Source organism: Lactuca saligna, chromosome 7, assembly GCF_052625555.1.
Source record: "Lactuca saligna cultivar CGN05327 chromosome 7, ASM5262555v1, whole genome shotgun sequence".
NCBI classification, from domain to species: Eukaryota; Viridiplantae; Streptophyta; class Magnoliopsida; order Asterales; family Asteraceae; genus Lactuca; species Lactuca saligna.
Genome location: NC_136423.1, coordinates 179,792,271 through 179,816,110, shown reverse-complemented (window position 1 = coordinate 179,816,110; position 23,840 = coordinate 179,792,271). Strand labels below are relative to the sequence as shown.

General features: G+C 28.8%; 1 protein-coding gene across 1 annotated transcript; it reads left to right on the top strand.

Annotated features, from left to right (window-relative positions):
- Positions 1 to 7,291: 7,291 nt before the first annotated feature.
- On the top strand, positions 7,292 to 8,664 carry LOC145006275 (putative BOI-related E3 ubiquitin-protein ligase 3). The gene is made up of 2 exons (XM_078965368.1): positions 7,292 to 7,844; positions 7,928 to 8,664. Exons 1-2 carry the CDS (start codon positions 7,428 to 7,430, stop codon positions 8,513 to 8,515), a joined length of 1,005 nt encoding a protein of 334 aa, XP_078821494.1. The 5' UTR covers positions 7,292 to 7,427; the 3' UTR covers positions 8,516 to 8,664.
- Positions 8,665 to 23,840: the final 15,176 nt, after the last annotated feature.

Below are 23,840 nucleotides of genomic sequence, written 5' to 3'. Positions count from 1 at the left end.
AACGAGTGATATATCTTGTTAAAAAGCATGTCATTTCTCACTTTACACACGATCCATAGAAGACCGTATACGATTGCCACAAAAATTGTTCTCTTCTTAGGGCAACGACCCTAATTAGCTGCAAAATCGATGGCATTATTTATAGAGTTGAAAACTGGAAGAGGGATGTCACACCATTTAAAAACCCAGTAAAGGACCTCCCGAATTTGCCATGATGTGATAGTGGAATCGAAATACATTAATAATCTCCGCATATAAGAAGCATTAAGCATCGAGGTTTTCTAATATGTGTTTAAGTCTAAATATAAGAATCATTAATTATAACAAATATTATCATAATTAAATGTGAACTTTATTAATTATAATGTATATTAGTATAATTAAATCTTAAACACATTAATAATCTCCATAATAAATATATTTAACGTTTAATTATGATAATATTTAGAATAATTAATGTTTTTATGGGCAGAATTAGCAAAATATCATAATAATAAGGGAGAATTTCATATATATTCTTGCAAATTTTAAATATTACGTTAATATCCTTATAAAATTTAATATTACATATACGTTCCCTTAAAACTATAGAATTCACGTCTATATCCAAATTCATTTATTAATTAGGATTAAACCTATTTAATATTTAAAAACTTATCTAAAACTCAATATCTCATATAATATTACTAAAATATCCCTCCAAATTAAATATTAGAATGAAAACCAATTTATTAACGATTAAACGAATTAAATTAGGATTATCTTCCGTATCGTTTCTTCTTCTTTTAGGTTCCTAAATTTAAAGTATAATAATACAAGACAAGCTTGTATGGACACATATAGAACATATGGGTTCGAATGATTGTGAAAATATGAAGTATATTACTATATTATGTAGCAGTTTTACCTTTAACGCATCCATTTCCATTCTAGTTTTTAGAAAACTCATTTTGGAATTTGAGCCAATTGTTGAAGAAGAACACATAATTATCGATTTGAAGCACAAGACTTTAGATGTATGTAAAAAATTAAAGAATCCATACAGCAAAATTAATCGATCCATACAATCTTTTTGGAAAACTCATTTCTAATCAAGTGATCTATCATATTCTCTATTGTTTCCTATTCTATTTATCTCAACCAAAGCTTTTCATTTATTATCATATTTAGAATTCCAAAACCTAAACCTAAAAGGAGAAAAGCAACGCATGAGATTCTAATTAAATTGGTTCAACGTTAAATTTTATTTAGGAAGGACAGTTTAGTATTATCATATAACATTTTCTATTTTAGATCAATTTTTAAGTATTAAATTTGTTTAATCCTAATTAAAATATAAATTTGGATATAAACGTGAATTTTATAGTTTTAGAGGACATATATGTAATATCAAATTTTATAAGGATACTTACGTAATATTTAAAGTTTGTAAGGATATATATGAAATTCTCCCTAATAATAATAACAAAACAAAACCAAAAAAATGATCCTTATGATATGTATTTTTTCTAAAGTTTTGTCCAAACTCCGTTTTTTTTTTTTTTTTTGGCTTTGTGATTTTTTTAAATTAGTTTCGTTGCAGATTTAATTCCTTAGTAATTTGAAATGACTGTAATACCCTAAGAGTATTTATTTTCTATTTTTTTATTTTTTTAAATGTAATACTTATTAATTTATTTAAACAGTTAAAAAATAAGAGGGATCACCTCTCTCTCTCTCTCTCTCTCACACACACACACACACACATATTTGGTTCCAACTCTTATCCCTCATCTTTTTTATTCCTCTACACCTCCCATTTTTATGGCAACACCATAACGACCACCGATTGTCACCTCCCATCCATTTCCTCCCTCTCTAGCCTCTCCCATATTCTCCATACCATTGTCACACCACACGTGCTCCCTTTGCCATTTTTTGTGATAACCAATCAATGAGTTGTTGTTGGAGAACATAACCTAACTCCTCAGCCTATGTGTCTTCCTCTGTACACATATTCCCATATGATGAAAGTAAGACCACAAGTTCGATTTCATATATTCCAAATTTAGAGTTCTCAAGTTCCGGTTATAGGGGTGTCAAGGTCCGAATTCATGGGTTTATAGGTCTAATTTCAAATGATAAACATTTATATCTTTGAATGTAGATTTTTTTTGGATTTTAAAGGTCGGATTTTAGGGTTTTCATGTCCGATTATGAGGAAGAAAATGATGCTTGATGGCTAGGGGTTCATGTTTTCTCCTTCTGATAGGACTCTCAGGGTACAGAACTCTCGGGGTTCAAATACATGCACGATATGGTCAGAGATGTTTTGTTCGATATATTTAAGCGTGCAGGAGTTTCTGCTAAGAAAGAGGCACCTGTGAATTTCTTGAATAAACCGACAGAAGGAAGGTCAACCCTTAGACCGGCTGACATTTTGATTTTTGGATGGGTCGGAGGGAAACATGCATGTGTGGACCTTACAGGGGTATCCCCTCTCGTGGGCTTGAGGGTGGAGGGTTTCACGGCAAGATTGGCTGCTTTAAAAGCTGCTACAGACAAAGTCAACAAACATGAGAAATCGTGCATGGAAAATCAACATGTGTTCATATCATTTGTGTTTGATACGTTTGGTTTCCTCGCACCGGATGCAGTAGAACTTCTTAATAGAGTACAACGGATCATGCATTGCAATGGTATATCCCCTAGTTCTATTAATGCAGTCTTTAAAAGATTGAGCTTTGTTATACAAAAAGGCGTAGCGGCGCAGCTTGTTGTCCGTTTATCATCTCACTTGTTGTACGATGATAATTTCTAAAGTAAAGATAACCTTTCATTAATATATATATATATATATATATATATATATATATATATATATATATATATATATATATAAACTAAGCGGATATCCGCGCGTTGCGCAGAATACAACATTATATTTGAAATATTTACAAATATATGTTTTTAAATATATCAATAACGTTGTTGTTAACTCTTAATAAATCTTATAATAAGTTGGTAAAAACATTGTTTGTTTTGAATTATATGATAATATAGACGTCTTTTAACATTCTATAATCTTAATTGTCTCAATGATCTCTATCCGCAGGTTACTCACGAGTAAAATTAAATATAAATATAGTTTAATGATATTTATAGTTATTGTTATGATTTATTAATTTTAAAAAAGTTTATTTGCTTAAGATTTAAATTTTATCATTTTAATTATTTAAAAAATCAAATATTGTTTTTGTTTTAAAGGTAACAACATAACTTTTGTATATAAAGTTACTTTTAACTATTATTGTTATAAGTTATTTAAAATAACGTATTTGGAAACTTTTAATTATTTTAATTTTGTTGTAAATTTTTAATTTTAAAAAATTTATTTGATGAACATTATTAGTTTCTTTGATTGTAACTATTTAAAACAACAAACATTGTTTTTGTTTCTAAAGATAACACTATATTTTTTTATATAAAATAACTTTTAAGTATTCTTGTTGTAAGTTATTATTAAGCTACTTATTTGAAAATTCTTAATGATTATAAAAAATAGTTTCATGGTCTTTTTGTTAATTTAGAATGACAATTTAGGTTTATCACTATAGTTTATAACTTTTAGCTTTTTATAAAATAGTCTATCAATGTTTTTCAAATTTAACTGAAATTCTGATATAAATTAACCGTTTAACATTATAATTAAATTAATAATTTAACTATATTGCATAAAATCATAAATTATACAAAAGTTGTGACTTTAAAATAACAATTATTAACATATGACAACATATTTAAATTAATAAGTTAACTATAATATATTAAAAAGTTAAAGTCATAAATAGAAGTAAAATATGATATATTAATATTTTAGTTTAGTTAATTTTTTATTAGAATTTAGTTATTAATTAATTAAAGTCTCAACGCCCCAATTGATGTTTCCCATTTTCCAATAGATCGTCGAAGGTTTCTTCATTCGAATCAGCTTCATTTTTATTTTTTGATATTAGGTTAATCTCAATTCCCATTTCCTAATCACTTTTTATGGAGAGTGTATTTGTGTAATTTGAAAAATATGTAATTTGTTATTTAATTTGATATATATGTTTCGAGTTCATCAAAATTGGATACAGAAAGTAGGAATTTTTATGGGGTAAGGTGACTTGGAGCATTTATCCAAACTTGCAAAGAGAAATCATGGAGTTCCTACTTGTATTTATACAAGTTGAGAATCTTTTCAACTCGTTTTGTGTGCTTTTCTTTCAGGTTTTCCATATTTTATCATATTTTTTGTTACTATGAGTTCTTTTTAAAGTGTTAAAGTTAAATAGATAGATTAATCATACTTGGTTTTTGTTATGTTTATATGTGCGTGTACAGACATTGCTTAAGCAAATTGTAATCTTCTTTTGTGTGTGTACAGACATTGTTGAAGCAAGGTTTAAGAAAGTTATGAATTCTTATGAAACTATAAGTTCTAAAAGAAATAACATCAAGTAAAGAAAAAGAAGTTATATATTATATGGTTTCTCAAGTGTAAAGTTGCCACTAATGTTATATGGCGTTGTAGTTCGTCCAAAAGTAAATATAATCTCTCAAGGCCACTTTAGTGTCCAATGTTATACCTAATTATATATGTGGAAATACAAAAACCATGGCTGATTTTGGAGATGATGAGTACAAACACATTTTATTTGTATGGGCATCAACAATTGAAAAGTCAATTTGAAGCCTGGTGAAGAATGGAAAGTAAGGAAACAATATTCGTTCAGAATGGATTAGCATTTTTTATCAGAATTGTTTAACAACAATATTCTATCAGAATGTATTAGCGTTTTACTTAGATTTCAATGCTTTTATTTGATTTTTAACCAATCTTGATTTTATTCTTTAATAATAAATGTAATTGTTTACCATTATTACTTGTATTCTTTCCGAATGAATGTCATTTATGTATGTTCATAGTTGTATTTGTTAAGAATGAATGTAATTACTGATTTTAAGGTATTAAAATTATTTTCATATAAACTATGTATTTATTAAAAATTATTAATCTTGATAATATATGTTTATAGTATTCTGTCAGAATTTAATGTATTTTTCAAAATAATCATAAACAAGTTCTTTTAAAATGTCCGAATTAATATATTTATTATCCAAAAAATCAGACGTTTAAAGTTAAGAGAATTAATTATTCCCTAAAATTTGCAATTTTTCTTTTTGAAATTTATGTTAATTGACTAAAATACCCTTACAATGAAATTAGATGGTATTTTTAAATTATTTTTAATTTAATTATATGTATTAATCACTTTCTTAAAATAAGTAAAATGAAACGGTTCACTTATGATTAAAAAAAAATAGAGATCTTGAGATTCAACATCAACCACATATTTCTCATTTGTCGCTCTAACGCTCAAGTGTACCGGCAACAGCGGAGTATGCCTAATCATAAATGATTATATGACAGAAAGATATAATCATATATGATTATACATGTTTATACGTATATGCCTAATCATAAATAAGTATATAGGGTTAGGATTAAATATGAATTACAATTATTGTGTGAATGTATGCCCATTTCTTATCCATTTGATTTAAAAAAAAGGTATGGGTGTGATTTGAGGTTACATATGATTAAGGTAGGATAACATGTACTATATAATTACACTTATTTAATTATAATTGTATTTTAGTCTATTAATGTATATTTAAAAAGGAAAGATTACTAATTAATTGCATAATTTAATAAGCTTTTTATTAAATACTTAGTTATATTATTTTACAAAAGTAAACATGGATAATTAAACATTATTTAAAAAAAAAAAACGTAAGTCCATAAAACTATTTTCATACATGGAATAGATTTCATTCTTTAAGAATGATTCATGTATATTGTATATCATATTCTTGAAGAAAATACAATATTTTTTTTACGCAGCCAATGTAATAACATCAAATGAGAATTCTTGAGGAATATAAAATAACTTGGATACACACATAATTAATCGTGGTAAAATAAAATATATTCTTAAAAAATGTGTTCAGTTTCACAGAAAATTTATTAAACATACACTGTATAGTAAAAATAAATATATTCTTAAAGAATGTGTTTGGTTAGACACAAAACCAATTGAAGCTACTAATAAGTAGTGATAACAAATAAATTCTTTAAGAAGCATCTAATCTACTACAATTAACCTTCAACATCGGAACCACAGTCGTGTACGATTAACCTCCCAAATTGAAACGTTAATTCATATTATAATGATTTTTTTTATTAAATCAACATTTATTCTTTAAAGAATCAACATTAATTGTAAACATAAAAAAACCTTGATTCCTCTAATTTTTTAAACAATCAACGTCAAAATCCATGGAGGTTTAAAATTTCTTTTCCCATTCTATAGTTGATTATCTCCTTTTTTTTTTTTTTTAATTGTTATGGTGAGATTGTTATATAAGAATGAATGCGATGAATATTTTGGAAACAATTGTTCAAACGGTAATTTTATTAATTCCATATATATTGCTTAGTAATTAATGAAAAATAAATAAACTAATTATAAGATTCCATAATTACCCTAGACTATTGATTGGACCAAAATTGATCATACATTCACACAATATATATTGGTTATATATGATCCTAACTCTCTCTCTCTCTCTCTCTCTATATATATATATATATATATATATATATATATATATATGTGTGTGTGTGTGTGTGTGTTTCATAGATTGAGTAATCATATATGATTATAACAGTTGGTGGCAGAAGAGGTGGTGGTGACAGAGGTGGCGGTAATATAAGTGACTGAGGTAGCAGCACTGGGGTCGGCTGGTGGCAGAGGTGGTGGTAGTGGTAGTGGTCGTGGCAGTTGTAGTGGTGGAGAAAGTGGCAGAGGTAAAATGAACGGGCGATACTACATAATCATTTATGATTATAAGTGACTTACCGTATCGATATACCGGAGGGTTAAAGTGACAGATGTAAATTATGTGGCTGGGGTGAATCTCAGGATGTTTGTTTTATTTTGAATCTTAACAGAATCTTTCTCTCTCTCTCTCTCTCTATATATATATATATATATATATATATATATATATATATATATATATATATATATATATATATATATATATATATATATTCCAACCAAAACAAATATTTTAATAATTTCGTATATTATAATTTTCTATCTCATAAATCAAACTCAAAACAAATATTTTAATAATTTCGTATATTATAATTTTCTCTCTCCTATATCAAACTCTCCTCTCCAATAAAACCCCCCACCGAAAGCCTTTCTCACCTACGCTACATTTGCATGCTTCTCTGCCTTCTCATTTTCTCTCTCAACACACAATACTTATTATTACTTTGCAAGCTGAATCAAAGGTAGAACACGAAGAAAAAGCTTTGAAATACATTATTCATGGCTGTTGAGGCAAGTCAGCATAGTCTTTACCATCCTCAAATGATGATAACTAACGCCATTGATAATCAAGGAAACGGTATTAATGGCCCTTTAGGTTACGGAATTGGTGGTCATCCTTTCCCCACCACAACCACTGCGATGTTCTGCTCTGGTTTTACCGATTCGATGAACCCTCTTCCGGCGAATACTGCTAATCTGAAATCCGAGAGTGGCCTCACTTGCAGTCTTCCTGTAATTTCTAGAAAGCGAGCTCGGGATTCTTCTGATATCAATACCTTGCTTTCCTTCGTTAACAGTCACAACATGAATCGCAATCAAATGGAGAGTTGTGGAGCCTATACGTTTCTCGGAGAGGACATCTCTTTACAGATCCAACAACAACAATTAGAGATCGATCAATTCATCGCTCATCATGTAATAATCTTAACTGTCTCATTCGGTTTTAATTTCCAAGTGTTTTTGTTCGAACGTGTTTGCTAAATTGTTGATTTTCGCAGACTGAGAAAGTGAGACTCGATGTCGAAGAGAGAAGAAAAAGAAATTCAAGGAGATTAATAGCAGCAGTAGAGGAAGGAATCTCGAAGAGATTAAGAGCAAAAGAAGAAGAAATCGTGAAGATCGCGAAATTAAATTGGGCATTAGAAGAGAAAGTGAAATCCCTATGTGTCGAGAATCAAATCTGGAGAGAATTAGCTCAAACAAACGAAGCAACAGCAAACGCATTACGCAGCAACTTGAAACAAGTCCTCGAACAAGTCGTCCATGACGATTTCCGCCACCGTAGCACGGCGGCGTGTGTAGACGACGCCGAAGACGCACAATCATGCTGCGAAAGCAACAACGAAGAACAACAACAGCAACAACGAATCGGTCATCATCATGATAATAATCATAACAACATGAATGATGATTGTAGCAGTAGCAACAACAACAGATTGTGCAAGAAATGTGGTCAGGAAGAATCATGCGTGTTGCTTCTTCCTTGCAGGCATCTCTGTCTTTGCACAGTATGTGCTTCCTCTGTTAACATTTGTCCTGTTTGTAAATCCACAAAGAACATCAGTGTTCATGTGAACTTGTCCTGATAATTAAACCTTTTTTTTTTTTTTTTTTTTCTTTTCTTCAATTCAATATTACAATGACAAATAGTTTCAAGAAAACTAACAAATTGTAGCCATTTTTGTTGTTCAATGTTTCAATAGTGTTAATCGAATGAGCAAATATGTTTATTTTATTATTGTTATTATTTATTATGAGATTAAATTCTGATATGATTAAAGGAGATAGGGATCATAGAGAGGTATTGGGAAGATAGGTGTGGTGATGTCAACGTGGGAACAGGAAAGTGCAAAGGTGCAGTGGAAGCCTCCCAAATGTCCGTATTTGACCCCACTCTCATTTTATTGTTCTTTTTCACTTTTTTCTTTAACGTTTATATTATCAAGAATTATAAAAAGGACTTATTAAAGTTCGTGTATAATTTGATTGACCCAATTTAAAAATTAACAAATATTTTATTATCGTACTCTATAAATTATAGAAAAATCATATTTTTATTTAAATAAAATAACATGCGGAATTTACTAACTCTCTTTAAGTTTTGCAATTGATCTTGACATTTGTATTTATCCAAAATGTATAAGAAAAGATAGAAAGGAAAAAATAATTTCTCTTTGTTTTAATTTAGGAGGTGTCTTTCTTTTTTTTATTATTAACTTATTTACAAGTTAAATTCAACAATATTGGTGTGGATTTGGATGAAAATTAGGTAAATAATTGTTGTCTTAACCTATTATTCTAGATTTTCTGACTTGACCCCTTAAGTTAGAATATCCATGTTGAATACAAAACAAGACATCATTTATATCTATTTAGATTAAATATTTAACTCAGTAAAAGAAAAAAATACTTTATCTAAGATGACATGCATTTGTCATTGTGACCACTTGTTTTTTTATTTATTGGAGATTTGGAGGGGGTATTAATATAAATTATAATATGAGAAATGAAAAAATGGGTAGGAATAATGTAGGCGTTGATAATAATTAAATTTAAAAAAGAAAAGGAGGTTGCATTTACTTTAGTGTTATCCCTTTGGGAGAAAAAAAACAAAGGTATATAAAGAGGCGTGAAGCATCTCTTTGACATTGGAAAACGATAGGGGGCAAAGTAAAATACAAGCCAAATTTATGAGGTAGACACATTCATCGTATTCGTTTTTTCCTCAAACCTCTTTTCAAGGCATTATTTGTGGTTATTCAAAGTTGAATAGATACGTTGGATACGTTTGGAATGTAATTTTAACTTTTTAAAGAGTTAATTTTTAGTGTTCACATGACAAAATTCTTGATTTGATTTGGAAAAAAAATATATCATTTAAATATTTTTGAGCAAAGCTAGAGTTTCTAATAAGGGGTTGTAGGAGTTTTTTTTATTCAAAGTGTTTATCAGTTTGTTTATGGGTGAAATCAAAATATCTTTTATCTTTAGTTTTCATTTTTATTTCGATTCAATTAAGACAAATATTAAAATCAATAGAAAGTTAGTGAGTTTGTATGACATTATTTTATATCGGTAAGAAGATAGATATAAAAAAATAGCTTTTAACATTATTTTGATACCATATAGGTTAAATAAATATTTTAAATTTAATAATTCATTTTTAAATGGACATTATATTTTTAAATAATTAAATATGAAAATCTCATTATATCTCTTATTGACCGTCTCCTAGCGGTTAACGTCTCGTTTTTCGGCCAACATTTATGTGTATAGAATAATAGAAAGAATCACATAAAAATAATAAAAAAATAAGTACATACTTATTAATTTTGGCATGTAATAATATTAGTATATAGATGTAATAGGTGGGGCCCAAAAAGACGGATTATAAACGCCAAAGTAGACATTTAATGGGAAAGAGACATTAAAATAATGAAGAGGGAAGGGATCCTTAAAAGTAGGTTTTTTCTTCTGTAAATTGGGTCCCACAACCATCTGTCGCTTTATGGCCGGCATCCCACTCCTTTAACCTATGTTCCATTCATATTTTAATTAGTGGTCCCTTGGTCTAAGTACATTTTCATTATAGGTCCTTTGTTAAATACTTATTACACTATTAGTCCCTCATGTCAAACTCATTGCCCAAACCGTCATTTGACACCAAAAACTCATGTCACATTTGTGTTTGCTAATTAAGTTTGGTTACGGCTAATTATTGAGTAATATATGTTGTATTTATCTGACAAAAAAAAAAGACTTCTAATATTGTAACAAACATTCTTCGTGAATGGTGTTTGCTAATTAAGAATAATTTGGTGGTATTAAAACATCATCATATAATGTAAAAAAACCTAAAATTATTAACAACTTGTATCTAAAATTACTAAAATCTCTATTTATTTCAATTAATACAAAAATAAAACCTATAATTATTTCAAGTAATACGACAAAACTTTAAGCTTTTATTCCACTAATAGCCCTTGATGTCAAAATCATTTCCCAAATAGTCATTTGGCACCAAAAACTCATGTTAAATGGTGATTGCTAAAATTAATTGCAACCAATAATTGAACAATCTATGTTGTATTTATATGAAAAATATAAAATTTCACATCTCTTTTATTCGTACATGATGTTGATAAAAAAAACTCTTGTCAAATAGTGTTTGCTAATTAAGATTAATTGCGACCAATAATTGAGTAATATATTTTGTATTTATCCAACAAAACGAAGTGTTTTTATCTTTTATATTCACATGGGATGCTAGCAATAATGAATATGACAAATGTAAAAGAAAAGATAGCTTATTATGAACTACAAAACAGAAGAATTACTATATTAATTTTGGGTCTATTAAAAACACCATCATATAACGTAAAAAAACCTCAGTTTATTTACTTTTATTTTAAGCTTGTGACTATTAAAACCTACCGTTATTTCAAGTAATACGAAAAAAGTTTATATAAATGTTTTTAATAATTTGAGACCCAATTAATATGAAAAAACCTCTAATTATTTCGATTATGATGAAAAACTTTAACTTTTTATTCCAACAATAGTCGTTGATGCACAAAAAACTCATGTCAAATGGTGTTTGCTAATTAAGATTAGCTGCGATCAATAACCGAGTAACCTATATTGTACCTATCTGAACAAAAAAAAATTACTCATGTCTTATATTTGTATATGTTTCTGAAATAATAATGATAATAATAATAATAATAAACTCTTGTCAAATGGTGATTGCTGCTAATTAAGATTAATTACGACCAAAAACTTAGTGATATATATTGTGTATATCTAACAAGAAGAAGATTTTTCATTTCTTATATTCATATAGCATGCTGGCAATAATGAATACAACAAAAAGACAAATGTCATTAAAAAAAAGTACATTAGCTTATTATGAACTACTAAACGGAAGAATTACTATATTAATTTCGGTTCTATCAAAACATCATATAACGTAAGAAAAAAAACCCTCATAGCCTTTTATTAAAAAAAGAAAATTTGGCTAAATATTTCAGTTAAGAAAGCACAATATTATACATATGAGGTGTGAGACTGATGTATTATATATATTTATTTAAAAGAAAATTTAAATATAAAATTCAAAATATTCGAAAAAATTGAATTTATAAAAAAAATGAAAATATATTGAATTATAAAAATTAAAGTATTTTTTTCTATTATAAATTTAAACAGATAATTTAGATAAGTAAATAAATGAAATTAATGAAACTTTAATTTTGTAACTTTGAAATTAAAATGAAATTCCATTAATGAAATTGATATGCATTTATTATTAGATTTAAATAATATATAGAATTTAATAGAATAAAAAAAATCATAAAGTTATATATAGAATAAAAATTAATTTAAAATAACCATAAAATTACATGTATCAAAATGAAAAAGAATTTGACATGTAAAAAAAATCTTTATTTATTAGAGTAAATGTTATTAATAAAACATACTATATTATATTGGGGATATTAAATGTTTCAATAATAAGAGGTTTACAAGAACATAAAATTATGGAAAATCTCAGAAAGGTTTTAATTTTTTACCTTAATTTACGAAAAAAATCCATAATTAAAATTTGTTTACGAAAAAATCACAATTACCGGTAAAAATAACGACTTAATTCATTTTTCCCGGTTTATTGGTTTCAATACTTATCCGGTTTCATTAAAATCTCATTATTTTACCATGGTTTACGAATAAGTCCTAATATAAAATTAATTAATGATTTAGTCATTTTCTTCATTTAACATATATTTTACCGGGTTCATTAGTGATCTAGACATCTAGTCATTAAATTAACTGATAAGATAGATATAATGGGTTATATAATACTACATTTTACAATAAAATTTGATATCAATCTCATCGGCTCATTTATGATTATGTATCCAGGTCATAAATGAAGCCGGCAAAATATGTGGTTTCGAGAAAAAGGGCGGAAAATGAGCTTATGAGATAAATATCCTGGGTTACAAAAGATTAGGTAGACAATTTGAAATTTCTTATAAACTTAAAAATGATAAATTTATTGCAAGTTTATATAATTATTGCAGTTGTCGTTTGATACGTTTTATATTTCAACAAATATACACAATATCATGATATCATTTTTATGGTAAACATAACATTATATAATCCAACATATCTATATCATCAGCTCATTTAATAACTATACGTCCAGGTCAGTAATGACACTGGTAATATGTATGCTATAGGGATGAAATTGTTAAATCATTACTTAATTTTAGTTTGCAACTTATTCATAAATAATAGTAAAATAATAAGAATTTAATGAAACCAGGTAAGTAATGAAACCGGTAAACCGATAAAAAATTGTCAAATCGTCTTTTTTACCGGTCGATGAGATTTTTTCATAAACAAATTTTAATTTATTACTTTTTCGTAAATTATTGTGGAATATTAGGAATTTTCCAAAGACTAAATAATATAAACTTATTATAAATACACCTTTATATTTATCTTTATTGAGCCGACTCATTACAAATAAACTATAATTTCTTGAAAAAGAAAGGAATACAGATCTTTAACGGAATTTCTTATGTTATATCATTTAAACATTCTTTTTTCCATAACGTTGTTTGACAAATTATGGCATTGAATGAGATGTCAAAGGATTAGGCCAAAGAAAAACCAAATACAGACGTATTTTATCTTTTGGCTGAAGAAAACTTCAAAGCAACCAAGGGCCGAAATTCCAATAATAAATAATAAAATAATGTTTAATATATCACAAGATACTTGTAAAGAGTTCATATCTTAATAAACATTATACACTAATTAGTGATTACAATATAAATTCAAAACTGTGTAAGGTTAAAGTCAATATATTCTTTATTAATCATTTAAAAATGTTAGTTAACACCCAAATCATATGTAATCTTTAATATATATATATATATATATATATATATATATATATATATATATATATATTGATTTGTAAGCATATGTCAATGAATACAATCAAATACATGATACAAGTTTTCTATTCGGACGTGCCTTTCCAAGTGTGGTAAACAATTAAATATACAAGTCTAATTCATGGGGACAATGCACATGAGACATGAATATAGAATACATTACGTAATAAAAACTATAAAACTCTTCAACCATCTCCATCTCCATCTCCATCTCTAAATATAAATATAAACATTTGAATTATTTATTTCTAAATTTTTAATTCCCGACCAACCATTTTACAAACTTAACTCCAAATGTGTTATCTTGATACAATATTTTAGTTTTTGATTTAATTATTACAACATAAGTACATTCCATCAAAAAAAAAATTTTAAAAATGATGCAAGAAGTAGGCAGTCTCTGTCAAATAGTAAAAATAATGCTTTCATAAATGACATCCGATATAAAAAAATAAAATCAATAAATAGATAAAATTTTGTATAGTTAACCTATCCATACCGACTGATCTCTTGCAATATAAAAACATTAGTTAGAAAGAAAAATGGTACTATATTATTAAACGAAAAAAAATACTATAAACAATAAAGTTTGGATGTAAAAAAGCAAAGGTAAGCAATGTGATTACTATGAAGATACACAAAAGTAAAAACAGAATAAAAATACAATTTCTCGCCATTCCAAAAAAAATAATAAAAATAAAATAGAAAGCGGATATTGGTGGCATAGGGACAAGAAACCAAAACAAATAGAACTTATTAAATTATTGTATGTATACATTATTTTAAATCACTACATGCTACTTAAATTATTAAATTATTGTATTTACTAAACTAATAGGAAACTAATCAAATTGAATTATTTTATAATTAAATAGTTTATATATGCAATTCAAAATTGGGTGGTGCAATCCACATTGGAAACCCCATCTCCCATCACCATCTAAAATTTGTCAAAATCATCACGTCTTCTTTTACACTTTAAATACCACACACACACATACATATAGCTTTTAAATATATGCGTGCCGAATAAAGTCAATCCCATTGATCCAAAACTTGTTGAGATATTAAATTAACATAATAACAATAATAATGAAAACACCCCACCCCACCCCATGTACCCATTAAATATTCATCAATCTCTCTCCTGTAGATGATACATATGGGTCATGAATTTGTATATATTCATTCTTTTTTATTTATTTAATTGATTAATTGAAATGTGAGGGGAGGTGTTTGAATAATATCACATGAATCCATATTGGGGCATCTTACAGACCACGCACTCCCTCATCAATATGCCGGTCGAAGAGGACAGTGACACACTGCCCTATGGATTGATGGGTGGAGAATGCATTTATACCCATGCCTATGTTTACTTTCAATCTTTCTTCTTTATTATTATTTTGTAAACAAAAAAAAAAATCCCATAATAATAAAGGGTAATATATCTATTTTAATCACTATAGGTGGGTTAAGTATTTATTGAAGTACGGACAAAATGGTTTAATTTGTTAAGCCAGAAAATTATAAAGAAAGTAATATTTTATTTATTTGTTTTTTTCTCAATTCCTTTCATTTGCATGTTAGAATTGAGGAATATTTCTACATTGTGAAATTTGTTTCTTCAATATAAGATAAAATGGTAATTTACTTTTATTCGGTATTATAATACATTTATTAATACATTACTTAACACTAAAAAAAATCTCCAAAACTAATTTATTATTATTTACAATATATTTATTAGTACATTACTTAATGCTAAAATTAATCTCCAAACTAAGTATTAGCAACCTGGTTGGATCGAGAAATTGATCGGTTAAAAAAGAATGTATCTTAAGACTATAATTGTACCAAATCCTTACACTATTATTGACATACTCAATTCACATGTGATATTATCTTGATGTTTTTGTGTCACCGGTCATTCAGTGCAATTGGAATTAACACGGGTATCAATGAGGACTTAAAGTATGATATAGTATAAGTTAAGTGGTGCGGAATGCACATTTGTTTATAAGACAAGTATGATCCCTGAAACGACAAATAACAGGGTCAAAGGGTGCGCTCCCTCTAAGAGGCAGAGCCCCTAGTGGTTGAATGTATTGTAAAAAAATGATCATAACGAAATAAGAGCCATATATTAGGTATGATTGGTGGCAAATCATGTTTGTCTGAAAACCAAGCTGTCTGTGGTAGGTCGGACTGTAGGTACAAGTTTTTTTCAACCGCTAAAAATTTACGTTGATCTTATTCATATCTTGGATAGATGAGTGTACGTACTCATACTTTATCATTTTTTGGACACTCTTACGAATTCTAACAATCCATATATACTCTCCGATAACGTTATTTATGTTTTATGCCTAAAACTTAAAGTGTTGTTAAAGAATTATCTTATATTGAATTACCTTGAGAAATATTAAATATAGAAAGTAAACATACATGATTACTGAGATTTCCATATTCATTTATCATCACTACCTTTTTCACAACCCTTACCCTAAGATATTATTCCAAACCCTAAAATATCATCACGGAACCAAATGACTTTCTATGCATTCAAGTTTTGAAAATATTAAAATCAAATCAAGTCTCCTTTTCACGAGAAGTGAATGTGAAGCATAGGGGAAGGGAAGGGGGCCCAGAGGAAAAGATGGAAAAAGAAAACCCAAAGAAGAATATAAATCTTATGTGAAAGGGTGAATCATGTAATGTGGAATAAGTATTCCATCAACATCATCAATGTGTAGTAGGTTTTCATATAAGTTTTCAATTGTCCTTGTGGTGGTTTTTTGAAAAAGCAAGAATAGTACAGTACTACTAGTAGTATTATTGAAATTGACACAACATTTAATTGACCTTTTCAAGAATACCCCACTAAAAAGACAAAACACCCATCATTTTATGTTCAACCATCATTAATATTTTCCCAGTCAAGTCACCATTCTCTATGTTCAAGCCAAGATGGCTTTGTTTTGCTGTTATTGTTATTATTATTTTAATAAATTATCAGGGTATTTATTCCCATAGCAGACTTAGGTGTTGTGGGTCATCCACATTCTATACACCTCTTTTGATTTGATATTTCACCTGAAAAATATTAGCCCATCAACCTTGACTCTTACCATCAATCACACCCACCTATGCTTCCTTCTCTTTTACCCAAATTTTCATTAGAATAACAAATATTTTACTTTTAATCTCCACTAAAATAAACAAATTGAGAAGAACGTTATCACGAAATCACTATCTTTTAACAACCATAAATAAGGCATTTGTAAATAGACTTTTGTGAATTATAATCCAATTTAACAAAAAATTATCAAGGATTTTGTTACAATTAAAACTTTTCATTTGTCATTTATAGAAACACATTCATATTTGGTAAAATGATAATATTTTATCAAAATAAATGATGGTCATTTTACAAACTATAGTTAATTTTTGATATATTTGAAAAATATGGTTTAGTATTTCTTCTTGTTTGGTATTTTAGTGAATAGTTTCTTTTTACATGTTATTGTTTTTTGTTTCTTGTAATACTTTATCATTTTTGTTCAAAAAGTTCATTTAGTTCATTTTGAATCTTGGTAAACTCCATTTTAAAGTGCTTAAATCCAAATGATCATAACTAAATCACAATGATAACATGTATTGTGACTTTATTTGAAGCAATGGACATCTTAATATTAATCTATAGTCATAAACAAGTGGCTGAATGAATTAAGGGTGATACTTTTTGAAAGTATAATAATTAAATATGCACATTAAAAAGTACAACAACTTTGATAACATAAATAAAAAAGTATGTTGTTATTTTTTTATATAGTTAAGTATAACAAAACTCTAATGACATCTCACGCGGTTTGCTTTCTAGTTGATCCCCAAGAAACCTCCTATCAATTTCCTATTAATAATCACACAAAAAGAAGATAGTAATGATTTGTTTTATGTAGATAATGGGAAACAAAGTTTAATCAAGAAAACACAATTGCACATGGCATCATAACAAGAAAACAAGAGGGAACATGAGAGATTAAAAGCCAAGCTATCAAAGGTTGGCCAACAAGTGTTAAAGATATTAAATTGAATAATACTACACACAAAGCACATGAGAGAGAGAGAGAGAGAGAGAGAGAGAGAGAACTCTATTGATATTATATAAAGAAAAGAAAAAAAGAAAGACAGAACCAAGTGGGGAGAGATCTTCCACATATCAATCGTATCTTAACAAAACAAACCAAAAGACACATAAGCAAAAAGAGAGTACATTATGGTAAACCAATAGTATCCCTAACACTTTGAGAAAAGATAAAATAAATGTGTTATGTGTGTCTTCAATAATACACTAGTACTTCCCACTCTCCTAGAAAAAAAAAATAGAAATAAATTCTTTTTTGGCATATAGCTTTCAATTCACACCTAATCGTCTAACATCTGTATTTTTATATATCATATTTGAGAAATCTGATACACTTTAGTGTTCATATCAGATTGGACATGTACTTTGGCATATCATTATAAATTAGGAATACATTGCTGTCGAGAATTAATTACTTAATTGACAAATGATAACGAGATACGCAATTTTAAAATTGTACTGTGGATACTTGAACTTCAAAAATCGAGTAATATGTGATTTTGGTAATTTTGAGTGGAAAGTAAATATTTTCATCCGATCATTTTGACCACTTTGACCTGACCAGATCATATCACCAGTGTCCACAACAGGAAAAATATTTGGATCCACAGTTCATGATGTATGGTAGTATTTTGTTACTCACTTACACATTGTTGTTGTTGACATTACTATGGACATATATATATATATATATATATATATATATATATATATATATATATATATATATATATATATATATATATATATATATATATATATATATATATATATACTACATGTGCATGTTAGCATGTACATGTACGAAAAATAAATGCAAGAAAAAGGGTACATTCATAATTACTACATAGTCCTGTTACAATATAATATAGAAATATGTATCGGGTGTTACTACATATTCTTTATGTTTTGTTTATCGTATGTCCCTAATGCTATTATTTTTCAACTAAATGGTTAACAGATATCATTTCCAAATCCATTTTAAGTGGTTTGGAGATATATATATATATATATATAACCTAATTTGCTACACTACTACTAGCTCATGCTTACTTTTTTGTTTTCCACTCATTTAAATAGTGCACATAAGAACAAAAACATGTATGTGAATTGTGAAGTAATGTTGCAATCAAAGCACATGCACTTTTCAAACAAAAGCAAGCACTTGAATACCAAACATTAGTCATATGCAACAACAGTGGTTTGCTTTAGTGGCAATGCATCATCATGTACCTAATGGTGGATCCTTAACAAATCATGACAAATGACACCATCTATTCTATACATAGTTTTTTTTTTTTTTACCATTACCATGCTATATTATTTATACCCTTTTAGTCCAAATAATATTATGTGTCAGTGTTAAGCACTCAAAGGGCTCTTTAGTCTTTAATCTTTATGGTCCACTGTGATGAGAAACAGGAAAAAAGAGTTGTTGATTCAGTGATGTCTAATAGGGTCCATTGATCACTAAGATCGCTATCATAAATTTAAGAATCACACATTTATAAGTAATATATACACATAGTGGTCCATCTTTTATCGCATCAAAATTACAGCAAAATTGACTCAGAACCACCAACAAGTATGCATAATGGCCAAACAAATGACAGTGGGGCACCTTTTTTGTCTATATTCTCACATGGGAATCATTCCCAATTAGGTATAAGATCCCCACAAACTTTAAGAGTTTCAACTAAATAGTCATGAAATCTCACTACCTCTTTAAAAAAAAAAAAAAAAAAAAAAAAAGGCAAAAAAGAAAGAAAATTGATAGGTGATTTTTCCCCACTATGAGAAAAAGGAGTTAGGAAATTTGGTAGATAAAATGATATAGTGTCATGCCTAGACTTTTGTCAGAAGTTCCCATTGCTTTGCAGATTTTACTTACACCCACATACCACTTAATAAGTGGTGGAAATTTTTTTAAAAAGTAGATTATGTACTATTGTCTATTGGTGTGGTGGTTTGTGATTTCAAAAGGTTTGAAAAATATTTTTTATAAGATTGAACATTATCGTTTTATCCATCAGGTGTTGAATGGGTTGATTTATCTTGGCCCATTTGATTTGATTTTATTATTTTAATCTTTCCAACGATTTGGATATAATATGCAACTTGAAAATATAATTAAAATCTTAAAAATATAGAAATTAATATATACATGTATAGTAGTTGGTTTTCGACTTAATTAATCCGGACATAATGTGAGTTAATTGGTTCCAAAAAATAAACATGTGTATTAAGACCCTAACCCTTTACATGTTTGTTTTTCTTTTTTCCTACCAACACCTCTCACAAAGTTTATATTTTTTTCGATTTTTTTTTTTTTTTTGGAATATAATGGTAAAATAAATTATTCAGTCTAATTTTGGTTATTCAGTTTATCTAAACAAGCATCACTACTCATTCAACCAATTAATGGAAAAATAAAACGACGTTCGAAGATGAAGTTAACTTTGTTAAGAGGATCAAATGTGGTTGCAATGTTTTTATGGTTGCAAATAATTGAAGTGGGATAAGTTTGCAAAAAAGTACAATGATTTTTAATTTTTCACCTATAATTTTCTCAATGAAATCAGATTTGCATAGCAATGGGCCACAAAGGAGATAAATTGAAAGCATAAATTATGAGTATGTATGCATGTGTATTATTTAGGGTCTGCATGCTTCCAGTCATGGCCTATCTTATGGCCCCCTAGGTAAAGGACACAAGGCAGGACTCAAATGTTTGCTGCAGGGTGGCCCACCACAAGTTAAGTGGTCGACTCAACCTACTTCTGTTAGTATCAATTACTTACTGTCCTCTCTGCCAAGATACATTCAATCATTCAATAATAACATAGTCCTCTCAACAAGCTTTAGGCTTATTTATTTATTTACTATCTTGCCATTTCTAGTAATGCTTGTTTTTAGGTCACAAAACCTACTAAGCTTGATACACAAATCTCTCTCTCTCTCTCTCTCTCTCTCTCTCTCTCTCTCTCTCTCTCTCTCTCTCTCTCTCTCTCTCTCTCTCTCTCTCTCTCTCTCTCTCTCTCTCTCTCTCTCTCTCCGGAATGACATAGACGAAACATGGTGACAAATCAAATCACATTCGAGATCGAGTTCCATGTGTATAAGCTTATGCCACTAAAAATACTTTTAATGGTATTACTTATTAGTAATGCATCTTAACAAAATGTAATGATGCCAACTGTGTTCGAGCGTGCAGAAGAAACTGGTTCCAAGTTTGTATCTGAATAAGAGATGCGGTTTAAAGAAGTAGAAATTTATACTAAATATCATGTGCCATAAACGTCTTTTGAACAAATTCAATTTTGAGTTGTGGAGTACGAACTCCAAAACAACAACGGGTGTCTAAGGGTGCATCATCAATAAAAAGTAAGAGCATCCGCCATGGTGAGTTCAATAGAAAAGTTGAATGAGGTGGCAAGTCTATGTGTCATTCAATGGATGAAACTCAATCATTGTGAGATGCCACATTGGCATTCAATGGATTGGAGTTCAATAGCCATTGAACTCTTCAATGGGAAAAAGAAAAGTTTTAATTCTTAAATATTTACTATAAACTACATTTTGTAACATCTATTGAACTTTGTAGAGTTCAATGCATTGTAGAGAAAAAAAATAGAGTTATATGGATTGTAGAATGATGATGTGGCAATCCATTGAACTCTATCGAGTTCAATGCATTGTGGATACCCTAATAAATAACGTAAGACATAGCACGGTTACTCTAACCATGTGAACGACGTAAACTCTTGTGTTCTATCTTTTTCTCTTACCTTTGAATTTATTTTTGATTTTACCTAACACTTGCAGCCCACATACCTTATAATTACAATGTCAAATAGTCCTAAATACCTTACAATGTCAAAGGTTTAAACATGTCGATAATATTAAACCTAACTTCACATTAACTCGTATCCTCTCTAGTCGTCAAATACGTTGAATTATGGAGTATGATTGCTTCTGGGCCTTATCACTGCTATTGAGACCAAATAAAGTGGTTTTGGGCTCGACCAGTATGCTAATTTAGATTAATGGATCCTATATTTCAATGAATCCCTATTTTGCAACAGAGGTTAACCTTTGAAAAAATCTTAATAATTTCGAACTTCTTTAAAAAAATGCTTAGTTTCATTATATATGATTGACCCCGGTTACATTTTGTTCTCAATCCCCCATCTGCTAGAGACAACTGGTACTATAACAGTAACCGGAAATAGAAATGGTTGAAACTCCATAAAAGTTCAGTCCACAACAAAATCCCATGGTGAGATGTAGAATATTTTGTCTAGCATTGATAAAATTTATGAAACTTCAAAAACAATATTTGTACCCATAACAAAAAAATTTGTAACAAGTTTGATGGCAAACAACAATATCTTGGGGTCAAGGAACAAAAATTACAAATATTAGCATAATGGCATCCCATAATCTAGGGGTGTACACAGGTCGGTTTGGATCGTTTTTTGGGTGAAACCGAACTCAAACCGATAATTTCGGTTTTTAGGTTTTGAAACCCATTGTGTTTGGATTTTGGGTTCATGGGTCGGTTTCTTTGGTTTTCGGGTTCAACCCATGGGTTGATAGGTTTGGGGTTTCAACCCGTTTTCCAGTAATTATAAGTACAATGAAACAAATTCAATGTGTCTTCATATTCCTTGCGTCAAGACTCAAGATCCTTTATCTTGTTTGCGTCTTATTCACGTATCAACTAGGCTATTTACTGATTTAGGGATAGGGTTCATAGCTTCCTGATGCAATCGTGCTCGTGCCTATGAGAGACTGAAAGAGTGGGATGAGAGGAGCATTGGTAAATGAATGGGTTACGGTTTTGAAACTTTTCTATATTTATTGTTTTGAATAAAACATATAACATTTATTAAAATAGATATTAAATAATTAATAATATGTATATCGGGTTCGATTTCTTAGGTTTGGGTCGGATCAGTTTTAAACCCATACCAAATTTTTTGGTTTTGGAAAATATAAACCCAATACCAACTGTTTAAGTTTGGTTTCAGTTTTTTGTTTCAGTTTTATCGGTTTTTCGGTTTTCGGTTTCGGTTTTGCTCAGCCCTACCATAATCCATGTGAATTTGTTATATAATACACTTACTACATAAAATGATCATCGGTATTCTTACTATATAATATCGACTTGTTCACAAAACATAAGTAGATAGTTGTAGTCAAATTATGTGTCTAAACCCATTCAGCCATTTTATCAAGCATGTCTATGAATGCTCAACAACTATTCTTAGTTTCAAGGGAATGATTGCAAATCATGAATTAAGATAGAACACTAAGTGAGTTTCTACGGAATGTATCTAAACCCATTCATCCAAATAAGTGTTTGATCAAAGCCCCAACACTATAAATAAATTAAGATACTGGACAAGAAGGTGAAGATCTTGAGAAATAAGAAGGTGAAGATCTTGAGAAATAGGGATTGTAACAGACGAGACGGAAATGATCCCTTTAAAGGATATTCAGGTTGATGATCGCCTGAACTACATTGAGAGGCCGGTGGTGATATTGGACAAGAAGGTGAAGATCTTAAGAAATAAGGAGATACCCTTGGTTAAAGTTCAGTGGCAGCATCGAAGGGGATCCGAGTGGACTTGGGACTCGGAGTCTGGGATACGCGAGTAGTACCCAGAGCTGTTTCCTGAGAATGACTTCGAGAGTGAAGTCTGATTCTAGAGGGGGAGAATTGTAACATCCCGACTCCCAAATATAAATTTAAATGTTTTATTTTCATGTTGATAGGGCAACTCGATG

What these genes read in the sequence shown, in the direction of transcription:
- LOC145006275 (XM_078965368.1), top strand. Translation starts at nt 7,428, where the DNA reads ATGGCTGTTGAGGCAAGTCAGCATAGTCTTTACCATCCTCAAATGATG. An exon ending in ATCAATTCATCGCTCATCAT is followed by an intron (nt 7,845 to 7,927) that starts GTAATAATCTTA and finishes TGATTTTCGCAG; the next exon opens with ACTGAGAAAGTGAGACTCGA.